At 34.0% G+C, this 23342-nt stretch overlaps 1 protein-coding gene across 3 annotated transcripts in view; it reads right to left on the bottom strand.

Annotated features, from left to right (window-relative positions):
- slc4a11 (solute carrier family 4 member 11) overlaps nt 1–23342 on the bottom strand; it is a 403848-nt gene that overhangs the window by 298368 nt on the left and 82138 nt on the right. For all 3 annotated transcript variants that reach the window (XM_030126744.1, XM_030126745.1, XM_030126746.1), the window contains exon 2: nt 383–433. In XM_030126744.1, coding sequence (XP_029982604.1) covers nt 383–433 — 51 coding nt within the window. The remainder of the gene's footprint in view (nt 1–382; nt 434–23342) is intronic.

Raw genomic sequence — 23342 nt, 5'->3', positions numbered from 1 at the left:
GAAACTGCCGTTATCATAACAGCCGGAGCAAAGTTCATTATTTATATCCAAACGCAGTAGAGTGTGAGAACTGGGAGACTTTTCTGTGTCTGTGCTGCAACTCTCATCTTTATGTCACATCTATCACTATAGATATATAGTACAACATGCATTACTGAGAGAAAAAAAAAACAAAAAAAAACATATATATATATATATAAATATATATTTTTGCAGTTCTTCTCATCATGTCGAGTCAAGAATTGTACATTGTCCTTGTGTTCACCATGTGGCTCCGACACAGATTCCTCATTACCGGCTGCTTTATTTGTTTTTTCCACTGAAAACCGGCCACTATTGAATAGATATGCATTTATGTTTCTAGGCGGAGGCTCCCACTCACCCATTTCTTGAAAAAAGTATCCATTCTTGGACATCCCAGAGGGAGGCGCCTCTGCAGGAAAGACAAAACACAGAGACAACAATCACATCACTGAACCGGCAAACAGTAACAGGCCCTGCAGGGAGCCATTTTCTTTTTAAAGCATTATTCGCTATTATTTATAACAGTAATTGTGGGTTTGAGAGATGGCTGCTATTACAGCTACGAGACGCTATTGGACTTACTCGGTCATTTAGTGTTGGTTTTCTAAAGGCAAAAACCTGTTTATTTAAAGGTAAAATGGGTCATGGAAACAGGCATTCATTCACTCATTGTTCTGTGTAATATGATTTAACTATCTGCCCCCTATTGGCCATATAGAGACATGGCAACATGTGCTATAAGATGCATCTGTGTATGCTAGTATAAGACGACCAAACTGTTTTTAAAGACAACACAGAGGCAAAAATGGGTCAGCTCATAGTGGATATTACCTATTATTTAACCACTGATCTTTATAAAACTGCTCAAAACATGTAATTGAACCCCTTGAACAAGTTGGAGGAATGGAAATATAAAAAAATACATAAAAATGACAACTAATGGATATTTAAGGATGAAAAAATGACAAAGTATGAGCTTGCAAAAGGTTGATTTTCACTGTAAATGAAACATTGAGGAAATATGAGTACTGAAAATATAGAAAAATACATAAAAATGCAAATGAACGGATATTTAAGAATGAAAAAAATGAGGAAGTATGAACTTCCAATACGTTGATGTTCACTGTAAATGAAACATGAACAAATTAGAGGGATGGAAATGTAAATAAATACATAAAAATGACAACTAATGAATATTTAAGAATGAAAAAAATGATGAAGTATGAGCTTGCAAAAGGTTGATTTTCACTGTAAATGAAACACTGAAGAAATAAGAGTACTGAAAATATAGAAGAATACATAAAAATGCAAATGAATGGATATTTAAGAATTCAAAAAATGACAACGGATGAATTTGCAAAAGGTTGATGTTCACTGTAAATGAAACATGAACAAATCAGAGGGATGGAAATGTAAATAAATACATAAAAATGACAATTGATATTTAAGAATGAAAAAAAAAAAATGATGAAGCATAAGGTTGCAAAAGGTTGATTTTCGCTGTAAATTAAACGTTTTAGAAATACAAGTAATGGAAATATAGAAAAATACGTAAAGATGAATATTAGCGGGCATTTAAGAACGAAAAAAACGATGAAGTATAAGCTTGAAAAGGCTGTTTTTCACTGTAAATGAAACACTGAACAAATCCAAGGGCTGGAAATACAGAAAAATACATCAAAATAACAATTAACTGATATTTAAGAATGAAAAAATTACAAAGTATAAGCTTTTAAAAGGTTGATTTTCATTTGAAATGAAACATTTCGGAAACATGAGTAACAGAAATACAGAAAAATACATACAAATGACAATTAACTGATATTTAAGAATGAAAAAATTATGAAGTATATGCTTTTAAAAGGTTGATTTTCATTGGAAATTAAACATTTCAGACATATGAATAATGGAAATATAGAAAAATACATAAAAATTTCAATTAATGGATATTTAAGAACGAAAAAAACTACTAAGTATAAGCTTGAAAAGGCTGTTTTTCACTGTAAATGGAACACTGAACAAATCCAAGAGATGGAAATATAGAAAAATACATACAAATGACAATTAACTGATATTTAAGAATGAAAAAATTACAAAATATTATCTTGCAAATTTAAACATGAATGTGTAAGATTGCACAACATACGTAATAGAATAACCCAAGTATGGGTTGTTTGGACGGTTGCAGCTAAAGTCTATTTAATGCATGTTTTAAAGTAAACTTTATGGCTACAGTGATGCACAGGTCATCTCTGTGAAAGCCCTGTTGTGTTGGAGTGTCTTTCAGGAGACTAGACTTCAAGAGTGAAGGTGTGAAAGACAGCCGTGCTCCTGTAACAAGGGACAAAACTCATGAAAAGGCTCCGTGGAAACATAAAGATCAGACACCTGCTGACGACAGAGCACCCAAAACCATCACCTGGATTTCACACTGGACTTCAAACAGCTGAGATTCTTCTCCAAACTTCTGAATGTCATGTAAAACTAACAAGAAAATAACACTGTAGACCAGTGTCCAAGACTCCAGTCTCACTGCTCTTGAGCCTAAATCCTGTTGTGACACTTCTGATGTTGTCTAGAGTTGACAACAGGTCATATAAGTCCACTCTCTGGTAGCAAAGTCCTGAATTCTGTACATCTATGATCAAGTCCAACTACGTCTTGGCTATTAAGGAGAGGCAAGAAAGTACTAGAGCAGGGGTGACAAACATGAGGTCCGTGGGCCAAAACTGGGCCCCCAATGGGTTAAAACTGGCCCATAGGATGAAGTCCAAAAATTACACAGAAGTCATCAACAATCAATGGTGTCGTTCTGTCTTAACAAGTTGGATTATTCATCAAACTAGAAGCACTCGGAGAGCGCAGACTTCCACCAAGGAAGAAACAGTGCCCCCCCCCCCGATCACCACCAAAATTTAATCATTTGTTCCTTGTGCCAGTATCAACATTTCCTGAAATTTTCATCCAAATCCGTCCATAACTTTTTGAGTTATCTTGCACACAAACAGACAAACCAACGCTGACAAAAACATAACCTCCTTGGCGGAGGTAATTATGCCACATTTCCACTACCTGGTACTGGCTCGACTCAACTCAACTCGACTCGTCTTTTTGCATTTCCATTACAAAAAAGGGCCTGGAATCTGGTACCTGGTACTAGTTCTTTGGTATCACCTCCACCGAGGTTCCAGGATGGGGGACCAGATCCTAAAAGGTGACGTGTGAACACTGCAGACCACTGATTGGTCAGACAGTTGTCTCTGTGACCCGCTGTTTTACAAAAAACAGATGCGGAAGTGGACAGTAAATATAGCGGTACATTAATCCACATGATAACAGCCCAAAAAACTACACCATGGTTTGTCGAGGAGGTTCAGACGTAAAAATTCAGCATGTGCTTGACGAGACAACACGCAACGAGCGAGTTTATCAGCGACTCTCTGAGCAGATGACACGGAAGTAACGCGCCGCATCGCTATGACGTCCAGGTACTGTAAAGTCTGTAGTATCCTGGAATGGAAATGGTCTCCACGAATAGGACCTGGTACCCAAGTCGAGTCGAGCCGAGCTGGTTCCACATAGTGGAAACGCGGCATTAGATGTAATATAATATACATTATATTGGAGCTTATATATTATTTTATTTCCACATGCCCGTTTTATGCAGATCTATTGTGATCTGTCAGTTGGAATGGACGTGTGTAAATGATAAGACGAGGCATATTATTGTTAAAATAGCCCTTATTTTTCTGAAAATTTTCTGGCTGTTCATGGATGTTCCGGTTTGTTTAACGTCCTGTGACCTAGCTATGTATTTTTTTCTCTGTAAGGGACAAGAAAGAACAAAAAAAAAAAAAAAAAAAAAAATAGTACCACTGAAAAGACATTCCATAAGATAATAAAATAAAATTTGAAAAAATTCTGAAAAAACTTGTCCAATTAAGACAGAGAGCAAATTTTTTACTTTCCTGGGTCTTGGTAGGTTAAAGCTGTGTATGACTTTCATCACCAATTTTTCATCAAATCTGGAAAACTGATAGGTCACTCGGGGATTTGAGTTCAGTCAATTTTTTTTCGTAAATTTTCCATCAAATCATTAAAACCCGAGTCATAGCCTAAGTATCACGAATCCGTAAGTCTTTCCATGATTACTCCCCAAAATCTCTTCCTTCAAGGTGAACAATTTCAAAGTGTACTCCACCATAAACAATCCATTTGTTTACAGAGTTGGTAGGTCACTCGGGCATTTTCGGAAATTTGTCGCAACATGCGTTATGGGAAGAAGAGCTCCACGCAGCCTCATTATGGCCACAGCGGCAACAAACATGGAAACGACTTCATTGCCTCTTGCTACTGCAGCTGTGTGGAGCATTAATCACAGAAAGAGTTACGAATTCGTGATACTTAGGCTATGACTCGGGTTTTACAGATTTGATGAAAAATTGGTGACAAAAGTCCTACACGGCTTTAACGTCCTTAGACCCAGTCATGCATTTTTTTTCTCTTTATGGAACAAGAAAGAAAAAAAATCCTCAAAAAATGTAGTACCGCTAAAAGGACATTCCATAGAAAATTACATTAAATTAAAAAAAATCTGAAAAAACTGTTGTATTATGATGTTTCCAATTGAGACAAAGCAAAATTTTACTGTCCTGGGTCTCTGGAGGTTATGGATAGTTTGTAAACATTAACAGTTTCATACCGTAATTTAACTTTTTTCACTAAAACAAAGAGAAAAAATTGGAATTGTCATTATATACCAGTTATTATACCATTATTTAACTGTTCTAAATTGGTCTGTGTGTGGTCCCTGAGTTAAAGTAAGTTTGACAGCCCTGAACTAGACCCTTCTATGATGAATTATCTTGAGATTGAATGCATCTATTTTTTTAATTTATTTTTTATTTATTTAGTTTATCTGTTTGCACATTGCATTATTTCCGCACACATTAGTACCTTTTTCATGATTTGTCTCCATCTTTGTGGTGCAACTCTACTCACTCTTCCAGTTCGCAATGAACTCTGGGAAATACCATCTTTATACCATCAGCGATAACCTTGTGTGACTTTCCTTCTTGGTGCAATGTGCCAATAATTGTTTACTAGATAACTGTTAGATCAGAGGCCTTGCTCATAACTGCAGCAATAAAGTTTACATGGAAACACATATATCAGTTACAGGAGCGATCCTTAAAACACGTTTGTGCCGATTAGATTATTTATTGTAGGATTTAGAGATGAGATATTCCACAAATTTGGTTGTAATCTTACACATTTGCTGCTTCACTATCATTTTTACCCAGTAAGATAAAGTCAAAGCACTGCATTAACTTTGTATGAGACATCTAAACTGTTCATCTGTTCTGTTTTAGCTTTTTCACATTCATTTCTTGAGATGCAATTATAATAAATCTTATGTTTACAGCAGATGGAGCCTTTAATTACTGACTGGCATATCTTTTTCCTGTTGTGGACGTTCTATCTGAGTATAACAGGCACCAGTAACATACAGTAAAATGAAATATTCCTCATTAAAATTCCATGAATGTTGTGAAAATATTTTTCCGTCACTATGGTTTTGACCTTCACTGTTGTCGCCGGTTGTGTGTAAAGATGATGATCAGCAGAAGAAAACTGAGCATGTTATTTTTTTATTTTCACTTTTTAAAAAAATTCTCTTCCTTGTATTTATTCAATTTTAAAATCAATCTGAATCAAGAGACAAAACCAAACACTTTGCATAAAATGTTAATGTTGGCTTCGCAAACCCACGCTAAGTGTTAAAGGTTGACGTGTGACAAACAAATTAAATCACATCAGAGCAGGTCGGGCTTCAATTTGGACAGCCAATATTGTTTTGGGTCATAATGTGAAGATGGGTTATTATGGTGGGGGAGCTAAATAATGCTGGTGCAGGGCTGTACAGCGGGACAATTTCCATCGCATTTGCTACTGAAAATCATTGTGTGCAAAGAGAAATATGCATCCACTAGCACAAGTGCGAAGGAGTTGCGTTGGTATCAGGTCTAAGGGTGTATTCACACCTACCTCGTTTGGTCCATTTAAAATGGACCAGAGTTCGTTTCCCCAGAAAGTCTGGACCTTTTTTTTTTTTTTTTTAGGTGTGAATACAAAAATGCGAATTCTTGATTCAAACCAAACAAGCTGACCGAGACCACCACTTCCAAACGGACTCTGGGCCGGTTCACTTCTGGTGTGAATAGAACCGAACCAAACCAAGGAATTTTGCACCTTTTTGTGCTTGATGAGCCACCGTAGCCGCTGGAAGTAGCTGAGGTTTACGGGTGGTCAGAACTAACAGCAGCAGCTATGAGCTGTGGACAGACGTGGAGCAATGAGGAGATTGAATGTGCCACTGACATTTGGTCAGATGCCCGTATTACGAAACTGGCTCCGACTGAGCTTTTCTTGAGTGTTAACATTATTTTCGTAAATTTGTGTCTGTACAAATACAATAAATATTCTGAAAATGATAACTGTATGTAGGACCACCACATCTATTTTCATCAACACTGGCCGTCTCTGATTCATCCCGCCCCCGACTTTTCTGTCCAATGCTAGTGCAGTTCGTCACATGCGTGCTTCTGTTCACGCGTTTTGGTCCACTAGCAAAAAGTGAAATGAGAATGCGATCCGACCCAAATGAAAAAAATAAAGTCCGCATTCGATCCAAATCAAATAAGTGGACCAAAGGACTTTTCAGGCGTGAATACACCCTAAAATAGTGGGGCAAACTAGGCTATATTACTGTCTCTTGTCTTATTAGTCAGTTCCTGGAATGATGCTTCATGGGAGTTGTAGTTCTAATTGTGTACTGTGGTTCTCAATCTGAATACAAAAGAACTACATTTGCGGGTAAACGTTCCCGACTTTGATGTGTGATGTGTGCTGGGAAACCGCGACATTTGTATCATTTTTTTTACATTACAACTGAGAACAAGAAGAAGCCTCAAGCAAAACGAAGAGGTATTTTTCTGTAGTTTCTATCTCAGTATGTCACGACAACGATGTCAATGTATGTGAGTGTGGCGGGGGTGGTCCATACATAACTAGGGGTGTGTATTGGCAAGAATGTGGCGATACGATACAAATCACAACATTAGGACCACAATACGATATATATCGCAATATATCACGATACTGTTAACATGGCAATAATTTTTGTTTGTTTTGTTTCTTTTTCGAGGAGACTATTTCCTGGAAAAAATTAATTGAGTCAGAAATATGCACAAATACTAAAAAAAAAAATTATTTGATCAGAACAGGATTTAATACTATATCACAAAACTTTCCTCTGTAAAAATGAAATTTTGTTACAAATAAATAAATAAATAAAATTATGTTTATAGACATCGCAGTTTAAGGTCCTGCTCAAATGTTCATATTCTATTAGTCGTGAATGGAATGCATAGTGCACAGTCCCTAAATCATCCAACATCATAACATTATCTTTGTGTGATCCCGACAAAGAAATTAACATCTGCCTCTCTCAGACAGGAAAAAGTGCTTTTAGGATGACTGAAATAACCATTATATAACAAAAATTGTTATCAGTTTTAAAAAAAAAACTATATGCATGACCTGCAATATCATAATACTACTTTTTTAGTGTACGAACAACAGAGCAAAATACCCATGTGAATATAGAAATAAAAGAAACACTAAAAAGAAAGACAAAAAACACGAACCTCCGCCATATCTCCATTTGAATAAATACCTAAAAATTTCGATACAGTACTTTTTAATGTCGATACAGTATCATGAAATTAAATATCATGATATATTGCGGAACTTATATTTTCTTCGGCTAAAATTTGCTTAGAGGTCTTATTTCTGTCTTTGTGCATAAGAAATCAGTAGAAGTGAATCCCCAAAGGAACTTTGTGTTGGTAAATGCAAGTTCTGCAAATTGACAGGATTTCAGTTCTGTTGCAACATGTTGATGGTCATATGAACTATGTTTTCAGCTCAAAAATGTCCAATTTCATCACAATTAATGCTATATTTTCATGTCACAAATGGCCAAGTTATATTTGAACTGAATTCACCTGAAAAACAAATATTCTATTCTTTTAGACTCCCCAGTTTTTCTTACCAGATTCTATCCTACATATCACATGTTTTATTTTTACAGGTTCGATCTGGAGTATGGTGCTGATCCATCCTGCTTATGTTACGCCAATACATACATTAAGAATGTCACACGTCACTTTTTTAATCAACAGTTTTCTAATAATAAGCATTTTTATAAAGAAATAACAATTCTATATTGTTATTTCCTCTTTAGTATGATGATAAACTATACAACAAATAATTCTGATCCTAGTTTTTGTACAGGGATCATTAGTGTAAACGGTGACATGGCTGCCGAGCATCAGTATGATGGGATCTGTAACAACCATGTCACATCCGTCCACTGACACATTTTGTGTTTTTGTGTCAGCTGTTATTGTTTTAGATCCACAATACTAACATTTATGAATAAGAGGAGAATTAGCAATAGTAAGTATATAAGTTTATTACTAATAAAGTACTGGTACTGACCAGAGCATCATGGGTAATGTCACGTCCGTCCACCAGCAAAAGTTTTCACATACACGTGCTATTCAAAATCCGATATTTCTGAAAATAGAGCTTCCACTGTCAAATAATATCAGTAGTCTGTGCACAAATGGATTAGCATTATTTCAACACAGTTCTATGCATTTCTTACAACTTTGTTTTTGACTAAAATGGCCACTCATTAGACCCCCTAAGTAAATTTTAGCCATCTTACACCCCTATACATAACTCCACTTAGGCTAGTGTGAAAAAGAAACTAAAACTGAACATTCTTTCAGCGTCCAACTCCTGACTTCTGTGCATTTCTTATACAGTGGATCTTACACTTAATTTTCACAACTTCTAGCCTGTATCCACTGGACCTACCACTTGGAACTTATTTGAGTTCAGGGGCCACATTCAGCCTAATTCGATCTCAAGCGGGCCAGACCATTAAAATAATTGGATAAAAACCTATAAATAATGACAACTCCAAGTTTTTCTCTTCATTTTAGTGCAATAAAAACATTAAATAATGAAAATATTTACATTTACAAACTATCTTTTAACCAAAATGATGTGAATAACCAGAAAAAAATTTAATTTCTTAAGAAAAATAAGCTAAATTTTAACAATATTCTGCCTCAACTTATCACTTGTACATGTGCATTACACACAATGTTACACAAACATGATATTGTTGAAATTTTGAAGTTTGGAAAGTGTAACTAAAATAAGAATATCTACAACAGGGGTGTCAAACATGCGGTCCGGGGCTAAAGGGTCCAGTTCGCCAAGTGCAAAAATTCCACAGTCTTGATATGAATTAAGCAAAAAAAAAAAAAAAAAAAAATTAGCTTGAATTAAGGAAAAAATCTTGAATTAAGTAAAAGAAAAAATCTTCAATTAAGTAAAAAAAATATCTTCAATTAAGCCAAAAAAAAAATCACAAATTTAGCAAAAGATCTTCAATTAAGCCAAAAAAAAATCTTCAATTAAGTAAAAAAAAATCTTGAATTAAGCCACAAAAAAATCACAAATTTAGCAAAAGATCTTCAATTAAGCCAAAAAAAAATCTTCAATTAAGTAAAAAAAAATCTTGAATTAAGCCACAAAAAAAAAACTTAAGTTAAAAAAAAATCTTGAACTAAGCAAAAAAAAAATCTTCAATTAAGAAAAAAAATCTTGAATTAAGCAAAAAAAACCAAAAAAAATCTTCAATTAAGCCAAAAAAAATCTAGAATTAACAAATTTTTTTTTCTTTGTTTTAGTGCAAAAAAATAACATTAGATTATGAAAATATTTACATTTACAAACTATCCTGTAACACTAAAATGTGAATAACCTGAACAAATATGAACAACCTGAAATGTCGAAAGAAAATTAAGCACAATTTTAACAATTTTTCTGCCTGTTCCTCAGTGTTTAGTGTCTTTGTAGATCTGATCCATAATGCACATGGACAAATAAGTTGAGGAATAATATTATCAAAATTGTGCTAAATTTTCTCACGTTTTTTTAATTTAAATTTCATTTTTTTCCAGTTTTTTTTTTTTTTTTGGATAGTTTATAAAAGTTAGCATTTTCATAATTTACTGGGTTTTTTACACTAAAACAAAGACAAAAATTTGCAGTTGACATTATTTATAGGTTATTATGTTATTATTTTTCTGGCTCGGCCCACTTCAGATCAAATTTAGCTGAATATGGCCCCTGAACTAAAATGAGTTTGACACCCCTGCTTTAACCCATAAAGACCCAAACAACCTACATAAAATTACATTTTTTTTTAATTTCACAAAAGTAATAAAGTCTTGTTCTGTCCTCTAATAACACACTAAGGTTGACATTTTGAATTTCAGAGTATTTCTAAGAGTGAACTATAAAAGGTTAATACTGAGTGATACATGTCGGGTTTTTCACGGTACAAACTGGAAACCCCCGTAGTTCAACCAGCCCAGAAAAAAAATAAAAAAATAAAGAGCATGAAGATTTCCCCCGCGGGCGTGAAAAAAGATTTTATTCCGAACATCATCAGGTGGAAAAAAAAACGTTAACAGACGACAACTATATGCAACACACGCTCTTTTCATCGGTAAAGGTCTCGACTTCGCTAATACATTCAGTGATAATCCATATTGCGTTTTGCTTGCAGGCAGGCAATCGTTTTGCAATGGCAGGGTGCAGCGTTTTTTAAAATGGTGGATATCTCATTTTGGAATTAAACTTAATCTGGTGAAGAGCTCCACTACAAATGCACAGACAGGGAATTTAGAGTGCAACATTTCAGAGTGTTTGTCACGCGGCCCTGTGGATGCGTGCAGCATGCGGATGCCACAGAGCGACGAGGCAGATATGGAGCGGGGATACTTTGAAGGTTATTGAGACATTGTGGGCTCACGCTGAAGAAAGGGGATGGGGATGACGGAGGGGGGGTGGAGGGTGGGAGGTGGGGGGGCTCGTCCAGACTTCAGTGCGGCTTTTCTTCAGCATTAAGCCAATATGTTTTCATATTCATCCTATAACCAAAGATCAACAGCATGTCTCCGGGGTATTTCCCTGACTTGACTGCTAAAAATCTCGACAAAAGGGAAAGCGACGCGCACCCACACAAACACAAACCTGCACACGCACAGGCAAATGTCAGGCATAGAATTAATAAAAAATAGATTGAACTTGCCTCCTGCCCCGTGTTAAAATTTAATTTAATATCTTCTAAAACAGTGTGGAGGGACAACACCGACATGTGCAGTGTCTCCCCTCCTGAAAAGATCCTTTAACCCAGGGGTGTCAAACATGTGGCCCGGGGGCCAAATGTGGCACGCCAAAGGGTCCAATTCGGCCCCTGGGATGTTTTTGCCAAGTGCAAAAATTCCACAGTCTTAAATTGAATTAAGCCAAAAAAAAAAAACTTCAGTTAAGTAAAAAAAAAAATAAATCTTGAATTAAGCCAAAACAAATCTTCAATGGAGTAAAAAAAAAAAGTTCAGTTATGCAAAAAAAAATCTCAAATTTAGCAAAAAATCTTGAATTAAGCCCAAAAAAAATCTTCAATTAGGTAAAAAAATCTTGAATTAAGCCAAAAAAACTTCAATTAAGTAAAAAAAAAAAAAAAAAAAAAAAAAAAAAAAACTTCAACTAAGCAAAAAAAAAAAAAAATCTCAAATTTTGCAAAAAATCTTGAATTAAGCCAAAAAACATCTTCAATTAAGTAAAAAAAAAAATCTTGAATTAAGCCAAAACCAATCTTCAATGAAGTAAAAAAAAGTTTTCAATTAAGCCACAAAATAAAAAAATATCTTCAATTAAGTAAAAAAAAAAAATCTTGAATTAAGCCAAAAAAATCTTCAATTAAGTTTAAAAAATTTTTTTTCAATTAGCCAAAAAAAAAAAAAAAATCTTGAATTAAGTAAAAAAATATCTTGAATTAAGCCAAAAAAAATCTTCAATTAAGTAAAAAAAAAAAAAAAAAAAAAATCTTCAATTAAGCAAAAGAAAATCTCAAATTTAGCAAAAAGTCTTGAATTAAGACCCCAAACAATATCTTCAATTAAGTAAAAAAAAATATATATATTGAATTAAGCCAAAAAAAACCTTCAATGAAGTTAAAAAAAAAAATTCAATTAAGCCAAAAAAAAAAAATCTTCAATTAAGTAAAAAAATCTTGAATTAAGCCAAAAAAATCTAGAATTAACAACTTAATTTTTTTTCTTTGTTTTAGTGCAAAAAATAACATTAAATTATGAAAATATTTACATTTATAAACTATCCCGTAACACTAAAATGTGAATAACCTGAACAAATATGAACAACTTGAAATATCTAAAGAAAATTAAGCACAATTTTAACAATTTTTCTGCCTGTTCCTCAGTATTTAGTGTCTTTGTAGATCTGATCGAAAATGCACATGGACAAATGAGAAGTTGAGGAATAATATTATTAAAATTGTGCTAAATTTTCTTACGTTTTTTTCATTTAAATTTCAGTTTTTTCTTTTTTTTTTTTTGGATAGTTTATAAAAGTAAGTATTTTCATAATTTACTGGGTTTTTTACACTAAAACAAAGACAAAAATTTGCAGTTGTCATTACTTATAGGTTATTCTGTTATTATTTTTCTGGTCCGGCCCACTGCAGATCAAATTTAGCTGAATATGAAACTGAACTAAAATGAGTTTGACACCGCTGATTTAACCCATAAAAACCCAAACAACCAACGGGAACCACAATCATCTACCAATATGAAATGTTTAATAACTTCTGATCCACTAATCTCATCAAAACATTAAAATAATTGGTGTAAAATACAGTTTTTTATCTTTTCATGGTCATCAGATATGACCCATTTGGATGTTCAGAGGCTCTGTAGTTACCATGGAAACACCATCATCTTCTACAACATTGATTCCCCAGTAAAACCCATGGAGTTGGATCAATGACAGTGGATGGACACACTTGTTTTTACATTCAGTCAATGATAAATTTGCTGAAGAAGTCCCTTTTTCTTCAGTTTTTTTTCTGTTTCTAATAGGCCTGTAACGGTGCACGTACCGAACCGAACCGTTTCAGTACACACCTGTTCGGTTCGGTACACAGCTGTACTGAAACGGCACAGTATGATGAGAAAAAGAAAAGGGAACAAAAGACGTCATTCGATGCGGAACTTTAAATCTGCACAAGTTCCACATGGACATATGGAAGGATGCACACATTGACCCGAAATATGAAATAGCAGCTGATATAAGGTTAAAAAAAACAACACATATGATGTGAACCTGGAAGGAAGAGACTGGAGACCCTCCACCATCAGTCCAGTCCAGTTTGGATCAGTTCAGGTTCAGGTGAAAGACAACAACGAGGAAAGAGACGTTAATAAGACAGACGTTGTTTGGCCCCTAGGAACTACGGTAGTTCTAAAACACTGACACTAGCTCTGTCTGTCTGTCTGTCTGTCACGCACGCTGTATAACAGAGGAATAAATAGAACGTTGAAAGTATGTAGAGTTTCACTTTCATTTCACGACAGCGTTCGTTACGTTAGTTATGGACCGCACCCCCAGGTATATAACTGCAAGCCCCCCCTACCCCCCGGCTCAGACAAAAAAAAAAAAAAAAAAAAACTAGAAGCACTCGGAGAGCGCAGACCTCCGCCAAGACTGATCAGTGGCCCCCCCCGTGGGCCCCCCCACGCCAAGGAGGTTATGTTTTTGCCAGGGTTTGTTTGTCTGTCTGTCTGTTTGTCTGTCCGTTAGTGTGCAACATAACTCAAAAAGTTATGGACAGATTTTGATGAAATTTTCAGGGTTTGTTGGAAATGGGCCCCCCCGTGGGCCCCCCACCCCCGATCACCACCAAAATTTAATCATTTCTTCCTTATCCCATTTCCAACAAACCCTGAAAATTTCATCAAAATCTGTCCATAACTTTTTGAGTTATGTTGCACACTAACGGACAGACAAACAGACAGACAGACAAACAAACCCTGGCAAAAACATAACCTCCTTGGCGAAGGTAAAAAAAAAAAATCCCCCGTGCACACAGGCACACACAAATACACACAGTGTCCTAAACAGTTTGTTCTCTGTCCTCCAAGTTGACACTGAGTTGACATTGTCTGTATATTATGATGTTAAATGTGGCCCCTGAACTAAAATGAGTTTGACACTCCTGATCTACATGATCAGTGAATTAATTATAGAAAAATACCTCATTTTCACTGAAAAACAAAACAAAATACAACGGGTAATTTCATAATAAATGGTGGACACAATGGGTTTGTGTTCAGTAAATGATAAATTTTGATGAAAAAGTCACATTTTCAGAGCTCAAATGGAAAATTGTCCCAAGATTTTTCAGGAGACCGGAGTTAATTTCAAACATGAACTCCCTAAACCCCAATACCTGTTGGTGAAATTGCAGGGCTCACTTAGGGGACCATACCCATATAGTCTGGACGTGTCCTAAGATCAGACCTTTCTGGGATGGTATACCTGCCGCTGTGAACATAAACATCTTCTAAAGAATTAAAGTTTGCTATTTTAGATGTTATCCTATCTATCTACCTTCAACCTCCCAGTACTTTTATTTATTTGTTTATTTTCTGATCAGTACTCTATTTTACAAGTGTGTATTTGTGTTTGTCTGTGCAACAACTGTTTTTATATGTTTTAGCTGTGTTTATGTTTTGTTTATGTCTCTTTTTTTTAATTCTGTGACTCAGGGAAATGCACAAGAATTCCAAAGTACCTTTACTGCGATGTATTTGTGCAAATGGCAAATAAAGTCTATTGTATTGTATTGTATTGTATTCTATTCTATTCTATTCTATTCCCAGAAAGTTTCAAAGAAAATAACCTAAAATACCTTTTGTGTATTTTACTAATGGCAGCCATTAAATGCATCACTATCAAATGGTTGAAACCTGAACGTCCCACATATAACATTTGGAGTGAGAAAGTAAGATAAATCTATCAGATGGAGAAAATTACTTATGTACTTAGAATTCAGGTATTCAGATATTTACAAAGAGACGGAGTCACATGATTAACCTTTAAGTGCAATAAGCATTCCAAAGTGGTCATCTACATGTATGTTTTTTTTTGTTTTTGTCTCTTTATAGCGTCATTCGTGTTTCATTTGTGACTAATTGTAATCAATATCTACTACAGATATCCATATTTTTTCATATGGCACATATATAGGGATGTTCGATTAGATATGTTTATGTATATCTGTATGAGCAAAACTACATAAAAATTAAGTTTATAAAAAAAAAGTCACATTTTCTTCATTTTTACCTGTTTCTGACATAATAATTAATTTTACTCTGAGCTTTTATGACCATCTACATGATCAGTGAATTGAATAAAGGAAAATACCAGAGACTTTAAAGGATGATAAGAATGATTTATGTCTCGGACTGTGCCAATTATTGCATGTTACTGCCCTGTCATGTTTATCTTATTGCAGATGAGCCTTACTGTGATAGTTCTGTTTCGCACCTGTATTATTGTTTGTATTATTATTTACTTTTACTTTATTATTTATTATTAATTATTTGTTGTAGAGCACGGGTGTCAAACATTCGGCCCGGGGGCCAAAATACTACCCGCCAAAGGGTCCAATCCAGCCCGCGGGATGAATTTGTGAAATGCAAAAATTACACTGAAGACATTAACAATCAATGGTGTAAAAATTATTTAATTTCAGGTTCCAAATACAGACCAATTGGATCTCAGTTGGGTCAAATCAGTAAAATATTATCATAATAACTTATAAATAATGACAACTGCAGATTTTATCTTTGTTTTAGTGAAAAAAAGTCAAATTACATGAAAATGTTTACATTAACAAACTATCATTTTACAAAAAATGTGAAAAACCTGAACAAATAAGAACAACCTGAAATGTCTTAAGAGAAGTAAATGCAATTTTACCAATATTATTCCTGGTACTATATGTTTTGTGTATTTGTAATTGTAATGTAAGTTGTAATGCACATGTGTAAATGATAAACTGATAAACTGAGGCAGAATATTGTTAAAATTGCACTTGTTTTTCTTAAGACATTTCAAGTTGTTCATGTTATTCAGATTTCTAAGGAAACGTTGTAGATGTAAAAATTATCATAATGTAATTTTACTTTTTTCACTGTTATTATTTTACTGGTCTGGCCCACTTGAGATCATATTAGGGTGAATGTGGCCCCTGAACTGAAATGAGTTTGACACCCCTGTTGTAGAGGGATTATTTTCTTTGAAAATAAATAATACACTTGTTGAAAAAAAAAAAAAAAAGGAAATACCAGATTTTTATTGAAGAAAAACAAAATACAAAGGATAATTATATAATAAAAGGTGATAAATCACTTAAGGTTAAATAGAGCGAAAAATTCCTTTGGGAACTGCCACAAAAGTAGCACTGTGTTTTTATGAGTTAATATAACAAAGCCAACAGGAGCGTATGAATACAGTAAACTATTACAATTACGGAGGTTTGTAGATTGGAAAAATTAAAAGAAAGGAAACTGGGGATCCACAAATTCCCAGAGGGGTTTGCTTTTCAGTTTTGGCTTTGTAAAACATATTTGCATTTTGCAATGAGCCATTCTGTTATTAAGTCCCCTGGCTTTAACGTGAATGTTGGTCTGCCTGGTAATAAGTTTCTCATCACATTTATCATCTGCCTTATGGAGCATTTTTAACTTTCTGTCAATTTACTTGAGTATCTGATAAATGATTTTCTGGGTAAATCTAAAGTAGACTAGTCTGTATTAACAAGGATTCATTCTCAAACTGACTGAATGAAGGTTTAATAGCATCAAACATTAAAACAGACTGAAAAACATATGCTTCAACTAAACCTTCAGCTGCAATACAAAATGTGATCAGGTATTCACATTTTACTTGTACTTGAGGATATTTAGCCTGAGACGAACTGAACAAAATAGAAAGTTCTTTAAAGACAAATGTAGTATTAATATTCTAAGCTCTGACCAAAACCACCAATAAATAAACTCTATGTTTCCACAGACTGTATCCATCCCTGAATAAATAATATAGCTCATTGTTTCCACACATCTGTATGATGGTATCATCAAGTTTTCTTCTAAAAATTAAAACTCAAAGATGCTAATTTTAACAGTCGCTCAAAATAACACTGTGTCTTATAATCGTCACGTGCTGCATCAGCTGATAGTTTACATTATCCTCCTGAGACCCAGCAATGCATTTATGTCCTCTATAGGGGATATTTCACAGCTTTATTTGATAAATAAATCAATCAATAAATGAATAAATAAATAAATGCTGTCAACTGCAAAAAAAACATGAAGACAGGTGATAGACACGCACATCCAGGAAATGAAAGGTGCAGGATCCCAAAAAAGTAGATGAAAAAATGACTGCAAAAAAAATGCAAAACAACATTCCATAATAAAATTTAAAATGTATCTGGAAAAAAAAAAAGTTTCATCCTGATGTTTCCAATAAAGGCAATTATTTAATTTTTAAAACGCCAAAACTTGTACTTTCCTGGGTCTCAGGAGGATATAGCTCTGTTAGCTTAGCTCTGTTAGCTTAGCTCTGTTTTTAGACTGAAAACAGCAACAGTCAAACCACTAGTCACCTGTTTTCTGTTCGGTTTGTGTTGTCAGTAGTTGAACAAAAAGATCTGTTTGAATCCAACAAACAAGGTCTGAACTGTCACAGTTTAGTCTGAACCGAAGATCAACAAACAACAACTTAGCAAAGATAAGAACATCCCATAATAACTTTACACTTTCATAAGCCTCAGAATCAAACTCACCCGACACTTCAGCATTAAACTCCATTCTCTTCATTTACAGCTGAGTCCAGTGGAAATAACACAACGCATCTATTTTTATCACTTCTGTTCTTTGACTCTAAATGCTGTTTCTTAATGGTTCTCATCCCTTCTGGTCACTTTCACCCTGTAGTGTTAGTTTTCCTCACAATGGGACACCAGCAGAGTGACTCACTACTCCCTCTAGTGGTCACATAAATATTAATAAATTCATTTCATATCTCTACCATCCATTACATTAGCATCTTTGGCAGAACTTCACAGCTCTTCATTCTAAACACTAATGACAATTTTATTTATTTATTTATATTTAAATATATTTATTTATCATTTTTTGGTGCAGATTTAAGTTACACTGAACATTTGAATATTCAATTTCAGAGGCATTAAGCATGTTCCATTCTTCCCACCCCTGGTCTTACATGACATATGTGAAGATAGTAATAAAAAAAAAAAAAACAGAAAAATATTCATAGAACAAAGAAGGTAAAATAAAACAAAAAAGAATAAAATAAAAAATACATAAATAAAGAAACTAAAATAATAAAAGCAAAGAAAAAAATTAGCTTAATAATAGACAAATCTGCTTATTCACAGTTACATCCTAAATATCATCGGCTTCTTGATAAAACCTGCTATGTGACATTTGGCAAATTTTACAATACAAACAAAAAACTGTTTATATAACAGGAAACTGTGAAATATGACCAAAAAAAATCTGTTCCTTTAACCCTTTCATGCATGAATTATGAGAACCTTTGTCAAGATTTTTTCTTGAGTGTTTTTTTTTTCCTCCTTAGGCATGAAAAAAACAATGCAATTGACTTTTTTTTCATGGAGTTACGAAAATGTCCACTCAACTACACCATGGATTTAATTTTTGAAGCAAAGAAACATGTATTTAAAACCCAATATCAGAATGTGATAGGAAAAAATTTTTAATGCTGCAAATCTGATGTTTTCTCACATTTTAACATATTTTAATACTAGTTATTGCTCACTTCATGGAGAGGAAAAAAAAAAAAAGTATATATATATATATATATATATATATATATATATATATATATATATATATATATATATATATACACACACACACACACACACACACACACACACACAGGGTGGGGAAGCAAAATTTACAATATTTTGAGGCAGGGATTGAAAGACAGTGTATGACCAATTAGTTTATTGAAAGTCATGAGAATTTATTTGCCACAAGAAAATGTACATAATAGAAAATGTTTTTATTCTATGTGTCCTCCTTCTTTCTCAATAACTGCCTTCACACGCTTCCTGAAACTTGCGCAAGTGTTCCTCAAATATTCAGGTGACAACTTCTCCCATTCTTCTTTAATAGTATCTTCCAGACTTTCTGGTAATAGTTTTGCTCATAGTCATTCTCTTCTTTCCATTATAAACAGTCTTTATGGACACTCCAACTATTTTTGAAATCTCCTTTGGTGTGACGAGTGCATTCAGCAAATCACACACTCTTTGACGTTTGCTTTCCTGATTACTCATATGGGCAAAAGTTTCTGAAAAGGTATGGATAATAGTGTTAGGTATGATTATGACATCAATATATGTTTGGTTTCAAAACAACTGACATAGTGCCTGCTGAGAAAAAACAACTAAATGTTCATTGTAAATTTTGCTTCCCCACCCTGTATATATATTATATATATATATATATATATATATATATATATATACATATATATATATATATATATATATATATATATATATATATATATATATATATATATATATATATATGAAAAACCTTTATATTACAAAAAAAAACCTGTTAATTACAGTCTAATAACAATTAGCAACTGATTTACACTAAACATCTTACTGCAGATCAGGTTTATCAAGAACAGCAAAGTTACAGTAATGGTCTGAATGTCAGTGTATTATTATGGGATGGTGCAAAAGTGTCCACTGTGTTGGCTGATACAGAAGTAAAACAACAAAACCCATGAATATCCAAGAGAACAGCTGGAGAAGAACTGTCCACTGTAGTGAAAACTATGCATGAAAGGGTTGACGTTGGTACTTATGATGGAATGTCAACAACTTTCACAGGAGACTGAAATTTGAAGCTATAATAGCAGAGATAGCAGGTTTTTATTCCCAACCAAAATTGTCACTTAGCAGGTTTTATCAGGAAGCTGACAATATGGACATGTAGTTTTATTAAAATTATTAGAGTACACAAGTATATATAGCACACCAAACAGGAAAAAAAAAAAGTGTGAAATATAATGCCTAATGACAATTTTAAGTCATATTTCAATATTTTAAAGTAGAAATACGACATGTAACAGCAGGTAACATCAATGTTAGAATTTGATCACAGTTGGATATATTAAATGTGAATATTTTTTTTTATTTGTGTAATCTATAATCTATTTTTTTAAACTTATATTTTATTGTTTCATTTTTGAAATTTTACAACACAAACATCTTGAACATAGCGTCAGGTGTCGTCCTGTATATTGTCCATTTTTTTCCATCGATCTCCACATGTTCCTTGCTGTAGTCTTCTGATAAAAGTAAGTCTCTCCATGTTGTGAATTTCTTCCACAATATCTTAGGGTAAAGGGGGGGTCCTTAAATCTAAATCTAATTTTGCTATAACTAATAGAGTTGAGCTTGGTTGTGTGGTTCCTGTTGACAACGCCAGCACTTTCCAGTTGTAAATCTTTGTGTACCGTCACAAATCTCAGCCGTCTTATTTCTCTCCACCAGGAATCCTCAAATACTAAAATATAAAATTATAAACTGTTCCCTCATCTGAGTTGCCATGCTATCACGAGCGTGTCTGTATTTCTCTGACATTTTCTGCTGCTTGTGTGTTTGATTGTGATGTCAGTCACATAAAGTATCCCTTTTTTCCTACACCATCCTACATGGCAGACAAAGGTCGATCACTTCGCTGTTATGCATCCTGCTCTCTTGCACCTGATGCATTAAACATATCATCTGTAAAACAAACACTCAGCCATTCTCCAAAAATCTATCAGCAGTATGTACTGGTTTGCCCTCCAGATAGTTCAGTTTAGTCCTTTTATACAGTACGTCCAAGTAAATAAACAGGCTCCACAGCCATATTCTTGCTCTTTTAGTTTTTATTTTTTAGGCTGAAATGATTATTAAGCCAATTTTGGTCACATACTCTATTACCCTGATGTATTAGATGATTAAACATGTCAGTCTGATGTCTTCAAAAACAACTTACTGTCATGTCAGTTGTTTGGTAATGATATCTTATCTTGACACTTGACATTTATCTCAAGTTAAAGCATTCTGCACTGCAGTAAACTTTGGCTTTTCTGAAAACCAAGAAAATACAGTTGCAGAAAAAATGATGAAACTAGGGATGCAAATTATCCATTAATTCATTAATCGTTAGTTGATTGCTCTTATCGATCCATTAACGATTAATTGATAAGCGGCAGTTTTCCTGAGAACCTGTACTTCTTTTTCAATATGGTCTATAACAGGGGTGTGAAACTCATTTTAGTTCAGTTCCATATTCAGCTACATTTGATCTGCAGTGGGCCGGACCAGAAAAATAATAACAGAATAACCTATAAATAATGACAACTCCAAATTTTTGCCTGTTTCAGTGTAAAAAAAAACCCATTAAATTATGAAAATACTAACTTTTATGAACTATCCAAAAAAACAAACCCTGAAAAAACTGAAATTTAAATTTAAAAACATAAGAAAATTTAGTGCAATTTTAACAATATTATTCCTCACCTTCTCATTTGTCCATGTGCATTATGGATCAGATCTACAAAGACACTAAACACTGAGGAACAGGTAGAAAAACTGTTAAAATTGTGCTGAATTTTCTTTAGACATTTCAGGTTGTTCATATTTGTTCAGGTTACTCACATTTTAGTGTTACAGGACAGTTTGTAAATGTAAATATTTTCATAATTTAATGTTATTTTTTGCACTAAAACAAAGAAAAAAATTTAAATTGTTAATTTTAGATTTTTTTTGGCTTAATTCAAGTTTTTTTTTAACTTAACTGAAGAGGGTTTTTTTTTTTTGCTTAATTGAAGATTTTTATTTTTTTTTTATTTAATTGAAGATTTTTTTTTTTCCTTGATTGAAGATTTTTTTTTGCTTAATTGAAGATTTTTTTCTAAATTTGAGTTTTTTTTGGCTTAATTGAAGATTTTTTTTTTTTTACTTAATTGAAGATTTTTTTTACTTAATTGAAGATTTTTTTTGGCTAAATTCAAGATTTTTTGGAACTTACTTGAATATTTTTTTTGGCTTAATTCAAGATTTTTTTTTACTTAACTCATGATTTTTTTTGGCTTAATTGAAGATTTTTTGCTAAATTTGAGATTTTTTTTGGCTTAATTGAAGATTTTTTCCTTAATTCAAGCTATTTTTTTTTTTTGCTTAATTCAATTCAAGACTGTGGAATTTTTGCACTTGGCAAAAACATTCCAGGGGCCAAACTGGACCCTTTGGCAGGCCACATTTGGCCCCCGGGCCACATGTTTGACACCCCTGGTCTATAAGAATAAAAGCTAAATATTGATTACACACTTCATGACAAAAGCATGTCATATTCCTTAATGAGTGATTTATTGAACCATTGGATACAGTCAGTGTTTCCTGTGGAAGTCATCTGTTGATGTGGCGGTGTGTAATGGGGGGTGCACACACGTGCGTTTCGCTGGGGGGGGGGGTACTCGCACGCACGCAGTACGGCCGAGGGATGCGTGTGTGTTGGTTGGTAACCACACACATGCGTGCATCACTTTCTGTCCTACTTCTAATACTGTGGGGGTACTGGGCAGTCTGTGCCCCCACAGAAGTGAAAGTGAAACTTTTCGCTCATTTATCTTTTCCCCACCTCCTGAAGCTTCACAAATGCATTCCATACCTGTGGCCTGAATCAGGAGCCTGGAGAATGTTTTCAACTTCTGTCTCACTGACTGTAGACTACACCAACCTCCAGGGAAAATGCTCCGATACCGACTCCGCATTTGTGTGCGTATTTAGTCTGGGGTGTACCACTCCCACAAACAGACAGGTCGGTCTGTGTTTGGCTCCACCATGTCCATAAAAACATTCTAACTCATCAGCGCCATGATCCGGTTCAATGACCGCCTATCCCAGCCACGGCGTTGCAGTGTGGACAAACCGCAGCCTTCGGACAGATGTGGACAGGTGGAAAAGGGCAATTAACTGACAATTAATAATTCAATCGAGCAAATTCTTACTGACAATTAATCATTAGTCGATTAATTGTTTACATCCCTAGATTAAACCATTAAAAGTCGTCAAAAACAATGGTTATGCTATCAAGTACTAACTCCTGTGTGGATCATATGATGAAAACAGACACAAAGGAAAACATGGAATGCCTAAAAGCACTGTTTTTGTC

This window comes from Sphaeramia orbicularis, chromosome 22 (genome assembly GCF_902148855.1).
Source record: "Sphaeramia orbicularis chromosome 22, fSphaOr1.1, whole genome shotgun sequence".
NCBI lineage: Eukaryota > Metazoa > Chordata > Actinopteri > Kurtiformes > Apogonidae > Sphaeramia > Sphaeramia orbicularis.
This window is presented reverse-complemented; position numbering and strand designations above follow the sequence as displayed.